Source organism: Melopsittacus undulatus, chromosome 5 (genome assembly GCF_012275295.1).
Source record: "Melopsittacus undulatus isolate bMelUnd1 chromosome 5, bMelUnd1.mat.Z, whole genome shotgun sequence".
Lineage (NCBI taxonomy): Eukaryota > Metazoa > Chordata > Aves > Psittaciformes > Psittaculidae > Melopsittacus > Melopsittacus undulatus.
The window spans coordinates 21,368,548-21,387,779 of NC_047531.1; the positions used below are offsets into that span (position 1 = coordinate 21,368,548).

The following is a 19,232-nucleotide window of genomic DNA, read 5'->3' on the forward strand; positions in this document are numbered from 1 at the left end:
TGCAGAGAGTTGTTCTCTCTCCAAAGCATTTCCAGCATGTAGCCATGCTCTTAGGAAACTAGTTTGAATCCTGCAGAGTGTTTTTCCAAGTGATCTCTTTCTTGAACCAGCAAGCTAAATTGTTCATTGGTTTTAGGAAAAAGCTGCAGCTGGGGAGGAAAGGGCTCACGTTTACCTACAGTTCTCACAGAAGTAGAAGATTGGAAATCCAAAAGGTTTCCGTTCTGAATTCCTTTGAGCTTAAAAATGAAAGCTGAATTATTTCTGACTTGTGGGAAACCTATCAGAAGCTATCAGTAAGAGCAAAAACCTATCAGTAACAGCAAAATTACTCAAAATGAGGTAGAAAATGCTTTCATTCCTCTTTCCACAAATATCTGTGCCATTTAGGTGCATTCTTTGGATTTTTATCTTTTCTAAGTTGCAGGGATTCAATTTTCTTACCATTTTTTTCCAGCTTAAAGGTCTTTTGTATCTTTTGGCATCTCCCTGAGGAAGGCAAAGTGTGCAGGGAGAACCACAGTTCTCTGCATCACTTAAAGTGTATCAGTATCTGCCTCTCTTGGTAGAAGTGTTGTATCTAGATCCAGAATTTCAAGTAACAAAACTTTGTCTGGATGAGATGAGGTAACAGTTTAACTCAGTATATATATATGGTTTGTGAAGAACAAGTCTGCAAAAACACCACTGGAGCTAAACTGGTAAGATTATTCCTTCACTGAAGATTTTCTAGTCCATCATTTTGGGAATAACACTTGTTTTAAATCGCATCTATTCCAACATGCACATTTTTATAAGTTTTTCATGCTTTAAGACTATATTTACTATTACTGCACTCCTTCTAGGATACTCTTCAAAATCACATCCACCTGTGTGTAAGGTATATCATAGAAACATAGAATCCTTTAGATTGGAAAAGACCTTTAAGATGATTGAGTCCAACTGTTAAAATAAGGCTGCCAAGTCCACCACTAAACCATGTCCCTAAGTGCATATCTACACATCTTTTAGATACCTCCAGGCATGGTGACTCCACCACTTCCCTGGGCAGCCTGTTCCAATGCTTGAAAACCCTTTTGGTGAAGAAATGTTTCCTAATAGCCAGTCTAAAGCTCTGTTGGTGCATCTTGAGGCCGTTTCCTCTTGTCCTATCACTTGTTACTTGAGAAAGGAGATATGAATCAGAAGAAATCAGGAGTATGTTTTAAGATGGTGGAAGGGATCAAGAAAGCAATGATGAAAAAGGGAAAATGACTTTGCAATTCAGGTAATCTTGATGTAATTCTAATTATAGAGGCAGGATGAAGATGAATTTGAGAGACAGAAAACAAATTGTGTCTTCTTTTATCCTGAGTCTGAGAAAGGGCTTAAAACTAAACTTAAACTGAGGCCAGAGAGTGTGTCGGTTCTCAGGACCAGGGCATGACTCTGAGTAAGCCACACAGACCCATGTGTATTTTAAAGTGTGTGATTAAGTCATTTGAAATCCATGTGTTGAATATCTTGGATTTCATGCTCCAGCCTGGGCTTCTTTCTCATTTTCACTTTTGTTTTGAGGACTTGTACATTTAAAACAGAAGTTTTTCCCAGCAGGAAACTGTTCCTTTATACATTTCTATAACACCCAACTTAGTAGCACACCTGTGTTAATAGCAGTCCTGTTGTTCCTACCACATCAGCTGGTCAGTACAGGATTCCTCCAGCTGCTACATTCCAGTTAAGATCAGGTGAGAATGACCTGTGGTTGTAATGCACCTCATTCCATTTTGTTTGCTTTTGCTTTCCTTAAGCCTAGTGTCTGAGAAGTGGATGGGAATTTGATTCTGGATCTTTTCCATAGCATATTTAAATGTTGTTTAGTGTTTGCTTTGGAAGGGGGGTGGGTGATGAAACTAATATGTTATGTGGAAAATGAAGAATTGTTAACCTTGCATGGAGGTCTGAGATAATCTGATGGGGTTTGGCAGGATACTGTGGTGGAAGGGAGTTAATGCCAACAAAAAAGAGGAAAAAAGGAAGAAGGGAAGACAGCATTAATGGCGAATGTCTGTGGTTCCGAATAATTTAAGTTATAAATTTGATAAGTAAACAAGGCAGAAAATAGTAGGGAGGAAGCATTACGTATTTTTGTAGAGAGGGATTAATTACTCCTTTAAGAGTCTGCTTTAGAGGTGCAAAATGTACTTTTTCTTACATTCTGGCTCTGGCATAAGCCAGCAACTCTTTGTTCTGCCTGTGGGACAAAGGCAGGTGTATTGTGAGTGCAGTCTCTGTGCCCTGGGTGCCTCAAATGGACAAAATATGTTTCTAATCCACTGATGTAAATGGACATGGGGGTGAACTGAATACAGAAATTGAGGTATAATAAATTACTTTTCATTCATTCAAGGCATATTTTATAAGTAAAGCTATTTACGTCTTTTTTCTTTACTGAGAATAGAGGTTATAATAATCTGACAATAATTGCCTTGTGGGAAAAACAGGGCCAAGTAAATCTCTGCAATAGACAGGAGAATGGTAAAACTGTTATGAAACAGCACTGCAGTAGTATGTCAAGCTGTTTATTTCATTGCAGATAACTGTAAGGGAAATTATTTGAAACTAGGTGACATGCATTATGATATACAATTTAGCCACAGAGATGTAAACTGGGATCAAAGCTTGTTGGGAAAATTGAGGTCCTTGGGAGCAGGGAGAAAAGGGTGTTTCTGACAGAAAATATCGGAATTCGTCTGGCTTCCTTAGAGCAGGTCTAAGGTTGTTGTAGAGAGGTCCAACACTTCACTGTGTTGCAAGGCATGAGCTGGAGTCCGTGTGTCTGAAGAATGCGTTATAATTCTTAGTCTTTTCTTGGTCACTGTCATATGAGGTCAACTATCATTAAAAAGTTGGGCTTGTGCTGTCAGTAATGTACTCTCTCTTCTCTGACCTTGTTTTAAAGTTACCTCCTTAGTTTTGTACATGATAAGAGCTTTAGCAAAACAAGGTTGAAGTTAGCCTTTTATTTTGTCTTCGTTACTGTATTGACTTATATTTACTAAGTTTTTTGGGTTTTAGAAGTTAGAATCACTCTGCTTTTAGAAATGGAGTTCTCACTGTTGCACACACACTTTCTCTGTAGAGGAGCAAAGTGCAGTCAACATTAGAGGGTAGGAGTTGTCTTTCTGCATTGCTGGCAATGCTGGGGTCATTTCGGGAGCTGGCAGATGACTTCTGCTCACAAGTATCCTTCTCTCCCTGTTCATGGTTTTGCAGCCTGGTTGTTGATGTTTAACCTTAGTTATCCAGCATAAATGATTATTCAGGCAATCCCTTTTCACATCCCACCAGAGTCTATTACTGCTGCCAAAACAGAGGTTGTAGCTGATACAGGACTATGGTTCCTTTTTATCTCTTGTTTTGGCATTCTATGCTCTTCTCCTCCTCCTACAAGGCTTTTGCTGTTAGCTTACTTTGTTAAATATTTCTCTTGTTTTTTTCAGTTGGTTAATTTTTTGGTTTTGGGGTGTTCTTTATCCTTTCTATTCACAATTCCAGATATTTTCAGATTTATCTTGAGATTTCCTTTAAGTTTACAGGTACTTTCCTCATCAGACTCCAGAGTCACGTGGTTAACTTTGAAAATGAAAATACTGTGGATCATATTTGGTTTTCAGTACTTCCTCCAAACAGTGTTTATCCTTTTTCCCCTGAAATTGGTGTGTTCAAACATGCCACCTTCTCTTTCAATTCTCAGAACTAAACACTTGCAGAAAACACTGACAAAATGTTCTGTGCTTAAGAAGCCTCCTCATTTAACTTTTCAGGTTAAAATTAGATCTTATTACAAGTTACAGAAGGTTTTGTCTCATTTCAAGCAGCCAGGTGATCTGCTTGGGGAGAAAAAGCAAAGAACAAACCCAGTAACAGAATCTTAATCCCATAAAGCTCTAGGTGATGTTCTTAAGGCAGATTTGAAACTAGGACGTGTCAGTACTCTAGTGAATTGGAATGTTGGGCTGTAATGTATACCAGAGGCCAAAGGCAAATATTAGGGGCTCTAACATCTTCCAGCTTTACATTGATGAAGGATTTGTGTAACACCTTCTCAAGGAGAATCAGCAGCCAGATGCAGACTTACTTGGAGTCAAAATTTTTTCCTTTCTGGGGAAAGTCCTGCAACATCAAATCTCTCAAGCATTTTTATGCAAAGTTTCCCCCTCCGTTAAGGGGGAGCCACATGAAACACTGAGATTCCCCAACTTGTTTTTAAGATGTCAGCAATAACTAATTCACACAGTATGAAGCTGCCTGGAGAAGTACCACCACTTCTTGGCACTCTGTGTTGCTTCAGTTTGTCTATTCTCATTGTGCTTTAGCACAGGATTGATTATCTAATTGGTTATATGATAGTCATTTAGACATATGACTTTGTTTAATCCTTCCCCAACATATTAAATTGCTAGGCAATTAACAGGGTTTTAGGTTTTCCATAATCTTCATGTTGTCCACACACACATAAGCATATTTGTGTCTGAAAGCAAAGAAGAAAAAAAAGTCATGTTGCTGAATTTTGTGTATTTTTTTTAATATATATATGTTTCACATTCTTATTTTCTTTCCCTTTTTAGGTATTAATAGAAATGGCTTTATGGATCTGGACACTGAGCATTTGGAGCTGTTTTTGCATCACCTTATCCAGAAATGAGGAACTTAAATTTTTTCAGAGTGCTACAGAGCTAAATCATCTAACAGTGGACAATGACACTGGGATAATCTACTTGGGAGTGGTAAATGCTCTGTATCAGCTTACAGAAAACCTGGAAGTAATAAGATTTGTAGAAACAGGTCCAAGAAAGGACAACAAAAAGTGCACACCTCCCATTGATGAAAATCAATGTAAAGAAGCAGTCCTGACTGACAATTATAACAAATTACTGTTGCTGAACAAGGCGGATAAAACAATTGTGGTGTGTGGAAGCCTTTTCAAGGGAATCTGTGCCATCAGAGATCTAGAAGACATTAGCAAAGAGAAGTATTATGTAGACAGTAGTGGAGAAAAATCCTTTGTAGCAAGCAACGATGAGAATGTATCAACTGTGGGATTGATCACTTCCTTGAATAACGACCGAGTGCTTTTTGTTGGGAAAGGGAATGGACCAAATGATAATGGAATAATAATCAGCACTCGGCAGCTCTATGACAGGGATGGGAAAGACATTTTTGAAATGTATACAGACTCAGCAGCTGTTAAGTCAGCTTATCACTCATCAAGCACACAACAATTTGTGGCAGTCTTTGAGGACAAAAATTATGTTTATTTTATTTTTAACCAGCAAGAGAAACAGCCCGTCAATAACCGCACACTGATTGCACGCCTGTGCAAAGATGATGCCCATTATTATTCCTACTTTGAAATGGACTTGGGTTGCAAGGATGATGATGGTGCCTATGATCACTGTCATTCTGCTTACGTCACTACTCCCGGAGAAGAGCTGGCTGAGAGCATGGCTCAGCAGAGACAAACTACAGATGCTTTCTCAGATGACAAAGTTCTTCTTGCACTCTTCAGCAAAGTAAACAAAGATAGCGGCTCTCTAAAATCTGCCATGTGTGTCTTTTCCTTGCGGCACATCAATGAAAAGATGGAAAAAAACCGGAACGACTGCTACACTAAAAAGAACACCAGCTCATTTTACAAACTTTTTTCAGCAGAAAACCCGTGTGCATCACATGGACTGGTAATATCAATATCAGTGTTATAATCTGTGTTAGAATTACAGGAAACTATACAACTGTATTTTTTGGGTTGGCTTTGAGCTAAACTATAGTCAAATCACATGACTGAAAAATCAATATCTGAATTTACTGTAGTAGTGGAATGTGGTTGGGGGTGGCAGAACAGGTCAAGCAAGAAGTGGCAAGATAGTAATAATTTTGAGTCTTTTAAAAAACATTTTGTGTCTTCTGAAAGATGAATATTGGTTTCATAAATGCATTTCTTTTAAAAAGTTCCTTCTGGTATGGAAATTACTGAGTTAAATGCAGTGATCTGTTATGCCCATGATCAGCTTCCAAATGATCATTACAGACAATTCTGATTTCAGCCAATGTATTTAAAATATTTTAAATGGTATTAAGAATCTCGTAGTTGATATATGGAGTTCGGTCTTGTTTCTCATTTGGATTTGATTTTTCAGATATACAGAAACACATGGAAATATATGGAAATACACATTTCTTATATTCAAGTGCTGTTACTATTTTGCTCTGGCTCAAAATACTTCCATAGCATGATGGCCATTTTTTTACACTTGTCACTACCTTGGCTGTAACGTTTTTGGAGGACACTGTTATAACCCTCCAGATACTGATTTTCAATTTACAGCTATTTTCAATTTACTGCCTCTGGGAGGCAGCCTTCAGCATCTTCGTTGACTTTATGATCACAGAATCCCAGAATGCCAAGGGTTGGAAGGGACCTCGAAAGATCATCTAGTCCAATCCCCCTGCAAGAGCAGGGTAACCTAGAGTACATCACACAGGAACTTGTCCAGGCAGGCCTTGAATATCTTCAACGTAGGAGACTCCACAACCCCCCTGGGCAACCTGTTCCAGTGCTCTGTCACTCTTACAGTAAAGAAGTTCTTCCTGATGTTCACATGGAACCTCCTATGCTCCAGTTTACACCCACTGATGGTTTTGTCCACACCACCCTACTCTCAAGCACTATTTGTTCATACCATTGCTACTGCAGCTAACCCTAAACTGGGTTGAGGAACTGAATCATCTTAAAAATAACTCAGCCAGCTTTTAGGAGAATGTCTCAATTCCCCAGTCTGAGCAAGGTACACACTTGCATAAGCAGCTGAAAATAGCTGAAGATGGAGTATGAGAATACCTTATGTTGGTATTGACCCATAATCCTTCTTCTCATGAAAGCAGAACCATCACCCACACAGTAGGTCACTAGCACTGCTAGAAAGCCAAAAGAACACTTTTTGCTTCCAAACACCAGTGTAAATACAGTACCCTGCATCTGAGCTAAGCATGAAACACAGGAGTCCCGAGTGTGACAAGTGGAATGGCCATGGCTTCCAGCAAAAAGGAGGTGCAGTTTTCAGATCAGAAAGACAGTCTTGTTACCAAATATAGCAGCAAAGGCAAGGTGCGAATGAACTTCCTTCTGGTGGCACTCCCTGCAGTTCAAGCTTAAAGTATAGTGAAGGGGGAATGTGTTGAAGCTCACGAGACAGTTGCCAGTGGGTTGCATTTCTATGGAGAGCAGCAAATTAAGAAACAAAACAGCACTATAAGAAATGTCTTCAACACAAAACTAGTCAACCCAATTTGTAGGACACGTTCATTTTAATTAAACAAACTGGTTACTTTTTAAACTGTGCTGCTGCAATGAAATAGAAAGAAAAAAAATCTTTCCCCCTTGTCATCTGAGAAGTGAAAGCATTGAAGCAGTTTGCAATTAGCAGGCTGCTTTCTGAGTGCTGCCTGTTGGCTGGGGGAAAATGGCCAGACAATCCATTTCTCTCTTTCCACTCTTCTATTTCTGAGGGGTATTATACAGACTGGTAATAGGCTTGCACTCCATTCTTAGCTAGGAATTAGTGATCTGAATGTTTAACATCTCTCTGTATTGCTATTCCTTATTAGAATGCAAGCAAAAATTTCCCCTGTGGCTCCGAACACTTGCCGTACCTTTTGGGAAGTAAGAATGGTGTTGTAGAGAAGCCGGTACTGCAAAAAGAAGGGATGAATCTCACAGCTGTCACTGTGGCTGTGGAGAATGGGCATACTGTGGCATTCCTGGGAACGTCGGATGGTAAAATCCTTAAGGTAACAAATTGGACTTAAAAGCCTGGAAGGTGTTTAAAAGCTCACAAACTGTAGAGATAGCATACTTTACTCTGAAAGTAAATGGCACTTATAAGATCACATACAAGGAGCAAATTCTCTTAGAGCTTAGAGGCATTTTTAATTTCAGTGAAAAACCACGTTATTTCTGATGTACCTCAGCTATCCGATACACAGATTGAATTAGCATCCCTGAATGGCACTTTTCCCAAAGGATTACTTACCTACTGAGAGCCCTAAATAAACAGCCTTAGGTAATCTAACAGCTGCTCTAGCCTTATCTCTATTCAAGCCCATACTAGTTTAAGAACAGTTTTTGTTTTATAATCATTCTGGCCATTCAGTGGGTAGATATGGCAGTACAAAGCCCAAGCTGGAGCTCTGCTAAATTCTGACTGCAAGGTGTGAGGCCCAAGGGTTCACGTGTTTGGGTGTCAAAATGTCCAGACTGCAACAGCAAAAACCTTATTTTGTTTGAAGAGGAGCTATGGCCATGTACCACTATGAAATTTGAAGCTGAAACTGTTGGTTACCATAAGAGAAGACAACAAATTTGAACGCCTTCAAGTGCAAAACCTCTGAGTAGAGAATTTTAATTTTACTGCACTAAAATAAATCACTACTTACAAAAAAACCCAAAACATTAGCTCTTGCCAGCAGCAAGCACTTTCTTTTCATGAGTTTGGTGCTTTGCTTTTTGCTTTTGATGCCATTTACTTCAAATGAAAATGATTTCCCTAATGTGAATTTGTGAACTTGAGTAAACACAGGATTTTCGTTAATCATAGTACCATTTAGGTTGGAAAAAGCCTTTAAGATCACCAAGTCCAACCATAAACCTGGGATTGCCAAGTCCCATCAAAACATACGTGCCATGTCTACATGTCTTTTAAATACCTCCAGGGGTGGTGACTTCACCACTTCCCTGTGCAGCCTGTTCCAAAGCTTGACAGCCCTCCTTGTGAATAAATTTCAGCAGCTTCATTGCTGTTCTTTGAACATGCACCTCGATGTCTTTATTGCAGTGAGGGGCCAGAACTGAGCACAGTATTCAGGGTGTGACTTCACCAATGCCGAGTACGGGGGATGATCCCTTCCCTGGTCCTGCTGGCCACTTTATCTCTGATACACGCCAGGATGTTGTTGGCCTTCTTGGCCACCTGGGTGCAAGCTGGCTTATACTCAGCCGCTGTTGACCAGTATCCCCAGGTCCTTTTCCACCAGGCAGATTTCCAACCACTCTTCGTCAAGCCTGTAGCATTGCGTGAGGTTGTTGTGACCCAAGTGCAGGACTCGGCACTGAGCCTTATTGAGCCTTATACAGTTGGCCTTGGCCCATTGATCCAGCCTCTCCAGATCCTTCTGCAGAGCCTTCCTACCCTCCAGCAGATCAACACTCCTGCCCAACTTGGTGTCATCTGCAAACTTAGTGAAGGTGCACTCGATCCCCTTGTCCAGAGCATTGATACAGAACTGGCCCAACTACTGAGCCTCGGGGAGCACCACTTGTGACCAAACACCAGAATGGATTTAGCTCCATTCACTGCCACTCTTTAGGCCTGGCCATCCAGACAGTTTTTTTACCCAGTGAAGACTATGCCTGTCCAAGCCATGAGCACGTAGATTATCCAGGAGAATGCTGTAGGAAACAGTGTTAAAGGCTTCACTAAAGTCTAAGTAGACAATATCCACAGCATTTCGCTCATCAACTAGGCAGGTTGCCTTGTCATAAAGGAACAAGTTAGTCATATGGGGCCTGCCTTTCATAAAGTCATGCTGATGGGGCCCATTTGTTTGGTTGTCCTGTATGTGCAGCATGGTGACACACAAGCTGATGAGCTCTGTACCACTCCCCAGCACTGAGGTCAGACTGACAGGCCTGTAGTTCCTCAGATCCTCCTGACCCTTCTTGTAGATGGGCATCACATTCGCTAAACTCCCATCAACTGGGACCTCCCCAGTTAGCCAGGACAGCTGATGAATGATTGGAAGTGGTTTGGTGAGCACTTGCAGCAGCTCCCTCAGTGATTCCCACCCAGCTCCATAGACCTTTGTGTGTCTAAGCAGTGTAGCAGGTCACTGACCATTTCTCTCCTTGGATTATGGGTGCTTCATTCTCCTCCCCATCCCTGTCTTCCTTCTCAGGGCACTGGGTACCCAGAGGACAACTGATCTTACCAGTAAAGACTGAGGCAAAGAAGGCACTAAGTACCTCAGCCTTTTCTTCATCCCTTGGCACTGATTTTCCCCCCACATGCCATAAAGGATGAAGGTTCTCCTTAGCTCTCCTGTTGTCAATGTATTTGTAGAAGCACCTTTTGTTGTCTTTTACCACAATAGCCAGATATAATGATACTGGGGGGGGGGGGGGGGGGGGGGGAGGGGGTGTGTGTGAAATAAGCAGAATTAACTAACTTTCTTTCTTCCATGACATAGGTGTTCCTGTCATCCACTGCAACTGAGTACAGCTCTCTTACTATTGAACTGAACAAACCTATAAAGAATGACCTGGTCCTTGACCAAACCCAAGAAAATCTGTACGTGATGACCACAGACAAGGTATGTCCTGCTTGCAGTAAGGACCAGGTCTATTTTCACTTTCTCTGCATCTTTACCTGAGATTTGTACATTTCTCAGTTGTTCCTGGAAGTCCCCCCATTTGGTGAGACTCCCCCAGCTCAATTAAAAATGGAAAGTGAGTTCACACCTGAAGCTCTCTTATGCTGTCTGTGAGAAGTGTGTAGTTGAGATGTTTCGCACCAGCATGTCACACAGAGTCAAGGAGCCCCAGTGCTCACTGTGGTGTCCATGGGGCACTGGTGAATGCTCTAGCTGCCATCAGTCCTTATTGGGAGTACTTTAGGATTTTGGATGTTGACAGCATTTACATCTGCAAAGCCACCAGGAGTTTTCATGGGTTTTGCTGTCAAAGACTAAGAAGCAATAGAGAATTACAGCTTTTGGAGACACTTTTGTTCAAGTTTCTGCTGGTTAGTGAGTGCAGAAGGAAAGACCAGACTTCCCCTACAAGAGGCACAGGCAGTCTCTTCTAGGTTCCCCTTCTCTGTGCTGGCAGGTGAGACAATGGAGGTTTGTAAAAAAAGGAAGAAAAAAGCAAGTAGGAGATGAAAGGGATGCTGGATTTCTCCTTCACCTCCAGCTGTCGCCCTCTTTGACACTTCTCTGTGGTGGCTGGAGCTGCTAACCTCAAGCATGTGGTTCAGCAGCTCTCCAGTACAGGGGAGGTAACAGCCTGCAACCATCTGCAGCATTGACAGTGACATGGAATGGGACGTGGGAAACACTCCACAGCACTAACTTGGGGAAATGAGGAGGGGCTGTGAAAGGAGAAAATCTGGGGAAAACAATGCAATAAGAATGCTCTCTGTTTTATAAAGGGATTAATATGAACCCCTACGGCAAGAATGTTATATTCTAGCTGAAGATTTTCAGACTAGAAACCACATTGGAAAAAGTGCCAGATAAGCAACTGATAAAGCATTTAAAAACATGACAGTTTATAGGAGAGGTTACTGTTTGTTTTTGTTGGTTTGGTTTTTTGTTTGGTTTTCTTTTTGGAGTAGTTGATGCTTCTCTTTGGGCTTTTGCTCAGATTTGGAACAGAATCCCAAACTTAAGTGTTGTCTACAAAAGCCTGGGTTGGCTTTTGTGCCAACCTGGGGTTGGCACCCCACTTGACAAGCTAGCATGTCGCTTAAAAGGTCCTGTGGTCCCCACCTGAGCCACTGAGCAGCATAAGAGATGGCAGCACCCTTGAAGGAGGAGAGGTGTTCTGGTGACAGACTGTTCGGACTGGTAGAATTTAGGAAGGCCACACACATACTTTTGAGAGAAAATTTGCAAAACAATAATTCCATCTCTTAAAATGTTTAAATTTAGAAAGTGGTGAATGTCCGCCAAGGAAAGGATTTCAATTCAAGCTTTTCCCAGTAGCTCTAACAACACTGCAATTTCTCAATAATGCCAATAATAGTTTTCTTCTACAAAACCTGTTCAGCTTAAATATGAATAACTGGAGTTGGGAGCTCTGTAAAGACATTACATTACTGTCATCTCCAGGAGTTAGTTACAATGAGCAGTCCCTCCCCCTTTTAGAAGCAGACAGACAGGAGGAGAATGGAGGCCTTCAGAGCTGGGAGACATAAGCAAGGGGGAAAGAACAAATGCTGAAATGTGTTCTTCTGGGTTAAGCATGGCTGGAAGTTGTGGGAATAGAGATATCAGAACCCCACTCTGTAGTTAAAATGGTTTAGAGATATTTAAAATAAGGTAAACAATAAGGGCAAGCTAGCATTGCTGATAGGCATGCTTACTGCTAAGCTACCTGGCAGATGCAGGCTGCCTCAGCATTTGGAAATTAACTGCTTGGGCTCTGTAAGCACTTGAGCAAAGTGAAAGTGATGATGTGGTGGGTGATAACTTGAAACAGCTTTTAAAAAGAAATCAAATTGAGAGAAATACAGGGGAGAATGATAGGGAGGTTAAGAGCCATAGTGAGAAATTAGCTCTTGCTTTCCTTTTTCACTTCTCCTCCCTCTTCTCCTCCTAGCTTCTGCTGCTCTGTCAGTAGCAGTAGGTGGCTTGGAGCAAATGCTTTCAAAAGTCAGCCCTCTCCTCCCTGCTCTGTTCCCAGAGCTGGGCAGAGAGCAGGAGAAAGCTCTGGCAGCTTCTTGGGGGACTTGGAAAGGAGTGTACCACCCCTGCCGTGCTCATGCTGATTCATTACAAGTGAACATCACTGGTAGGATCCCAAATTCCTACGGTACGTACCATAGTGGGAGGAAAGCAGAAGCCTGTGGCAGTCACCACGATCACCAGCTTGTTTGTTTGTTTTGGCTTTTACCACTCTTTTTGATTAAGAGTGCCAATTAGAAAATCTCTAAAATTAGTTTCTGTGCAGTTTGAAGCTGGCTGTAAATGGAACTGCTTTTCCTTTTATTTTTTTAATCCATTAAGTTTATATAAAACTTGCAGAGATGGCAATCTCTGGGGCTTGTTTCTGCCTGCCAGAATTATGGAATAAATACTTTGTCATAAGAAAGCCATTCACTGGATATTAAATTACTCGTGGGTACCAGTTAGTGAAGCAGAGTGCCAGTAACTCAGCTTCAGCTAGGTAAGAATCTGTGGGAGAATGCTGAAAAAGTAAACCTCTGTATTAATAAATGCCAGAAAACTACCCAATATTGACATTTTTCCTTCACTGAGTCAGACTGAACTCTTAGAATGTGAAAGAAAATGCCAAACTCAGACTGCCAAAGTAGTTTCGTAATTGCCAGTTGTCTTAAATGAGAGGATATAAGGTAGAAAAAAGAAAGGCTACATTTCAGAGTTACTGTTTCTATACTTTTCACACGCTTTAAACCATACTCAACAACAGGAAGATGTCTGTCCCATTCTTCTTTAGCATCATTTCAGCAGTGTAACTAAAAGGGGTGGTTGTGTGCTGGCTCCTTTTTCTGTGCATCAAAGAGGGACAAACTTGTTTATTCTCAGCACCAAAGGAAATCAAAACCAGAAGCTATATACTTGCTGGGGGACCAAAACATGAGGACTGTTGATGCTCTTTTCCCCGCTGCTTCCTGTCATAATTATTTCCATTTTCTCTCATGAATGTATTGCGTGGTGGAGGGTTGGTGAGTGTTAGGCACAGAGCAGTGCAGTAACCCAAAGTACCCTTGGCGCTCTCATGCTTGCAGACTTTCTGAAATGCCTTCTGGCTAAAAGTGCCACTGATGGTCACATTTCCAAATAATTTATGTCCATGCTAGTGATACAGAGGGAAGATACTCCACTAAAAAATGGTCTAGCCAGTGCCTAGTCTGCCTTTTGAAAGTATCTGTCCTGCAGTAGCTGTTTCTTGAATTCAGAGCACTCTTGATGCAGTGTCTGTCCTGCAGTGACTGCTGTAATGCAGATTTTCAGAAGTAACTGGAGGAACTGAAAAGCTTAATTTTTGTAAGACTTGCTTGTGATTCTTGATTATAACAGTGTTACTTTGAAGAGAGATAAGATAATATTAGAAAAAAGCAGGTTAAATGTGTATACTTGGGCTCTTTTAAGGGGAAAATAACCAGACTCTAGTTTTGTATGTATTTTCTTAAACTCAGGCTGAGCTCTGATCATAATAATACAGGGCCAAGTCTTCTGCTGCCATGGCACTGTACAACCCTGTCCACAAGCATTCAGTCTCCTTGTGCCCTCTTCAGATCTGTTACAGTTTGCCTTCCTTTGGGTTCTCCAGGTGCATCGGCTGCCTGTGCAGGACTGCCACAAATATTCAGACTGTGAGAAGTGCACTCAAGCGAGGGATCCGTACTGCGGCTGGTGTGTCAGAGAGGGCAGGTGAGTGCTGCTGGGGATTTCCTGGGTACAGGCAGTGGAATAGCTTAGATTCTGACACATGCTGTGGGCTACTGCTCAGTGTAGTGATCCCAGCTCTTTGTACGCAGCCTTACACTCCTGATAGGGGTATAATATTATCACACAGACACTGGTATCATTCTTCCGTGCACACAACTTCTTGACTTCTGCAGATTTGTTTAGTTTAGGAGAATACATACTTTGCTGCTGGTACTGAAAATCAGTGTGCATCTTCTAACTGATGTGTTATCGCTCTCTGAACTGTATGGTCAAATGTCCTCCCAGAAATTAAGAGTGCTCCCTATTTAAAATAAAAAACTATAGCATATATTTTAAGTAGAGCAGGAAAGTGTAAAAAAGAACATAAAAGAAAAATCTGTTCATGTCTGAAATATAGAGCTCAAATGCTAGTTTTCTATATATAAACATCCATCTATCAAGACCTGTAGCTACACTGAACCCTCACCTAACGCAGAAGAGCAGAAAGTGGCATTTGGCTGACTACCTACAGAGGTTAACTGAATTAATATTCAAACACATGTAAAGTAGGACAGCACTGAGCAACTCTGGTATGTCTCTTTTTTGCACTCTGCACTGATTGGAGTGGCGAGAGGGAAAAGCAGTCCTGCAGCTCTTTTTGGCTACTGAGTTAATTAACCCCTTGGCATGAGTGGCTGGAAATTTGTGTTCTAAGTACTTGCTGTTGGAACAAAGGGGCTATTTAATTATAGAATGCAGACGAATTTCAGGCTTCTAGCTTTCTGTCTGAAAATGTGAACTATCACATTAAGTTACCTGTCAGCCTGATGGGTAGCATAATATGGAGCTCTGCCGAGAAACTTCTGTGGTGCATGCAGGTTTATGTGATACACTGTAGCTTCAGCCTGGGTTTCAGTTGCTGTGAATGAAACCTGGGGATTCAGAATATGCACCTTGAACTCCTCCTGGGCTGCTGGGAGTTGAAGGCCGTGTCATATATCATACGGAAGGCAATTTTTCCAAGATTTCCCTTCAGGTTTCTGATATGATCACTGACCTCAATATCTCAAAGTATGAATGGTCTTGAGAACAGGCAAACATGAATTTTTGCATTTGCTAGTATTTATTTCCAATGGGGAGGAAAAAATGTTGGATTTCTAATATTTTTCTCATCTGCAGCACATTCTATCTCGTGATCACACACAGTGCTTAATAGTGTGTTTAGGGATATGCTACATGAATGTAGACTCTTTGTAAATGGTATATTTAAGGGTAGCATTATCAGAACTGTGCAGCAACTGCCCTGGGTTGAAGCCCCTGATGAGTTAATAGACTCCTGCTGCAACAGCCAGAGATCCTTCAGCTTTTTCTCCTAAACTTTGCACAGAATGGAAAGAATATGCATGAGGCTGTCCCCACACACACTTCAACAAGCTTTTCCAACCACACATGCTGCTTCTGCAGTGCAGCATCACTTTTTTCTGTCCTTCCAGTACTTGAGCAGGGAAAATCTCCCACTATTTTTGGTGGGGCTGCACAACTACTTTTGTCTTCCCATAATGGTAGCCGTGCCCTGGCAGAGAGCAGTCTCCAATAGGGGCAGCAGCTAAGGAAAACTGACTACGAAAGCAGCATTTATAATGCTACTGTTTCACAGGAGCCCTCCTCAGGCTTGGGTACCTGTAAGAGGGTCTGCTCCCATGAGTGGGATGTCCTAGCATTGGCAACACATAGGTGTCTGCCACTTGACCTGCGGGGAAAAACAGGCTGTTCCCACTCATTCAGGACTTTGTTGTATGCTGCAATGAGGATTAATCAGCCTGGTTTCAGATAATCAGGCAATGGCTCCATTGCCTGATGGCTTATGTGCTGAATATTACAGTGTCTGTATGCATTTGGCTTGTCTAATCCAGGGTGGTGTCCAAAATAGTATGTTTCCCCACTTGCTTTTGACATCTGAGATCAATACTTATTCCACCCCTTATTCTGTTAAAAATTTTCTAATAGCAACCTGAATAATCAATATTAAAGCAAATTCCCAGTCATCTTGTATTGTAATTTCAGGCTCTAGTCCTGAAATTATTGCATGGTTCAGAGAAAGCAGAGTCCAGCTATAATATTGCTTTGCTTTGGTTTCTGTTCCTGTTTTGTCAGATGCACGAAGAAGGCAGACTGTGAAACAGCCGACAAGGAGAACCACTGGCTGTGGAGCCCAAGTGGCACATGTATGACTATCATTAGTGCAAACCCTCTAAACATGAGTCGCAGAGCCCCTACTAAGGTATGACAAGAAATTGCTTTCCCTACATGTTCTTAAAGCACATTGATGTGACTGCCAGGGTGGTGAATACCTTCATTTTTTTGTGTACAGTGGAAAATAGGAAGAGGGAAGTGTTTTGGGTATCTGAATCTCTGCTGCTTCTCACAGTGCTCTTTCTTGCCCACTGTTTTTGCAGGTTGCAGATTATGTTTTCTTCTGAGAAATGCATTTTTTGCCCTTCTCTGTAAACCAAAAATGATGCACTAGTATGGATCATAAAGCACTTACACTTCATCTGAATATTATGAAAGTGTTGCACAATGTTGTATAACCCATAAAAAGTAATTGATAGGGGAGATTTCACACTGCCCTTTCAGCTTACTTGAGCATAAACTTAAGTAAGCAGTGAAGCCATAAGCTGTTGCTTTCAGCAGTGGATTTGCCTACACAGCAAAGTCAGTCTGGGTACATGGAGAAGGTAAATTCAGCGTGCAAAACAACTCTGTGGCAACAAAACTGAGTGTTCAGTGTAACTAGGGTGTCATAGCTTGCTTTAACTCCAAATGAAGCATGCCAGTGCAGACTGAGGACTTCCTGGACTGCTCAGCAAGTAAAATCAGTAAACTGGCTTTTAATCCCTATGAATCATAAAGCAAGAGACTTTCACTCAAGTCACTTTCATTCCTTTCCTAACTGATGTAAACAGCATTGTGTTAAGGCCATTTCTATGTTGAACAAAAGTGTTGGTAGAATGTAACTAGTCTACTTAAATTTCACACCTTCTTTTAGTCCACATCTTGTCAGTTTGTGTTGACAAGTCTCCCATGTCTCATATCAGCACCTGAGGCCAAAATACCCCAAAACCAAACTCAACTTCAAATGAGCTTTTACAGGCTGCCTGTAACAGCACTGATGCCACTGTCCCCTCATGATGCCTTTACTCACCAAAGTTCACTGCAAATCATAAAGTTGGGTCAGTTTCAGAAAGAAAGGGATGATTGTCATTTCTAGTAGCAGTACAAAATGGAAGAAGTTATAGTGTATAATTAGCACACCTTAAGCATCATATCAAGGCCAACATGCAAAATTTCATTTCCATATTTTTCTTCTTTCCTTACTAAGTTTCCTGGGTTGTTTTTTGCTTTTAATTTCTCATGTGCACTCATTATCAACACTTTCCTTGAGGACGTTAAGATCTCACCATCATTTAGAAATCCTTTTTCATTATAGAACTCAGTGGGTTTCTTGCATGTAGGCAAGAAGCCTTGAAGAAGCCGCTTTTCTGTTCAGCCCTTTCAAGCTCCGGTTTTTCCAGCCCATCCACCCTTCATTTCATTATTCACCAGTAACACCTAAGTTAATATAATTTTAATTAAGTTTGTCAGGATTTAAGTGTTAGCCACTCTGTTTACTGTTGCTAAACTGGATACTGAGGACAACAATAAAAGGGTTTAGGTGTGTCTGTACAAACTCTTTTGTTCTGATCTAATGCATTAACAGGACGAGAGGTTTTTGTACCAGTCTAATTCAGCATAGAGCCAGTCTGGAACAATTAGTAAAGGTGTAAGAAGAAAAGATTAGCAGGTGGGAATAAATAAAAACTGAAAATGAGAACCAACTTATGTGATACTGGCCAAAATGTTTCTGCTTGCCAAAAAGAACAGGGCAGTCGAAATCCTCTGGCCATAAATCTCACTGGGCCTTAACTCATTTCCTTCAGACATGTTACCCTTTATACGTTTTGTTTCCAGGTGGAACTGACTGTAAGTCCATTGCCAACTTTGACTGAGAGTGACCAGGTCTTGTGTACGTTTGGTGAAACAACACATTATGCTCGGTTAAAAGAAGGGATTATTATCTGTGATCCACCTGATATAATTCCTCCAACACCGAAACACCAAGGTAAAGAAATATTGCTACCCTCCACGTATAATAAGAGGAAAGAACATAACCTGCTGCTTCTAATGTGATGTTCTTATATGAGCTGCATACAAGTATTTTACTTCTTCTAGTCCCTCTCCCCAAATAGTCAATTGCTAACTCTCTGTTCAAACTTTTCTTTTTTTTTTTTTTCAAAAGATTTGCTGAAACCTTTCCCAGTACTGTATTTACAAGCTGTAGTATTCCCTGTATTTCTACCAGGAACCTGAAACAGGAGCTTGGCAGAGGCTTATATGCAGAGACTGAGAGATGCTGTCCTCTGTTCCAAATAAACAAACCCCTGCTACTCTAATCTTAACCTAATCACTCTCGAGTGGTGGGGCCAGAAGAGCTGCATATGTGCTTCAGATGTGACGTTTTTCATCTCTGATGCCTTAGTTTTGCTCTAGTCAGCAGACTCTAGTCAGTGGCTTGTTTTCTGGTCCAAGTCACAAGGTTGTCCTTTCTCTCATAAAGCTTTCTGCCCCTTCTAATGTGTGCCCTCCAGCTTCTGCATTAGTAAGTCCAGTGGAAAAATATGTGACTATGTAATTAAAGGTTGTATCATTGTTCTGAACCACTGATTATACGCTTAAGGTCTATTGCAACCACAATTCTTGTGCTATTTCCTAGATAGTGCTTTAATCATGCTTTAAGTTCTTACATCTTGATGCATAAAGACATGGGATAAAACTGGTTACACAGCACCATTTATTTAAAACAAACAAATAGATAAAAGAAAAAAAAGGCAAACCAACAAACAGGTGCTCTTGCAGCTCGCAGAGTTACCCTTAATATGTATCACAAGGGTACCCTTTTGTATGTATCACAACAGCCATGA

The 19,232-nt window shown here is 41.1% G+C and overlaps 1 protein-coding gene across 2 annotated transcripts in view; it reads left to right on the forward strand.

Annotated features, from left to right (window-relative positions):
• The window catches only part of PLXNB2 (plexin B2), a 252,062-nt gene that overhangs the window by 167,744 nt on the left and 65,086 nt on the right, over window positions 1–19,232 (forward strand). For both annotated transcript variants that reach the window (XM_005146097.3, XM_031046334.2), the window contains exons 5-10: window positions 4,611–5,720; window positions 7,648–7,830; window positions 10,285–10,407; window positions 14,114–14,214; window positions 16,366–16,492; window positions 18,223–18,373. In XM_005146097.3, the coding sequence (XP_005146154.2) occupies window positions 4,623–5,720; window positions 7,648–7,830; window positions 10,285–10,407; window positions 14,114–14,214; window positions 16,366–16,492; window positions 18,223–18,373 (1,783 nt within the window). In that variant the 5' untranslated portion in view covers window positions 4,611–4,622. The remainder of the gene's footprint in view (window positions 1–4,610; window positions 5,721–7,647; window positions 7,831–10,284; window positions 10,408–14,113; window positions 14,215–16,365; window positions 16,493–18,222; window positions 18,374–19,232) is intronic.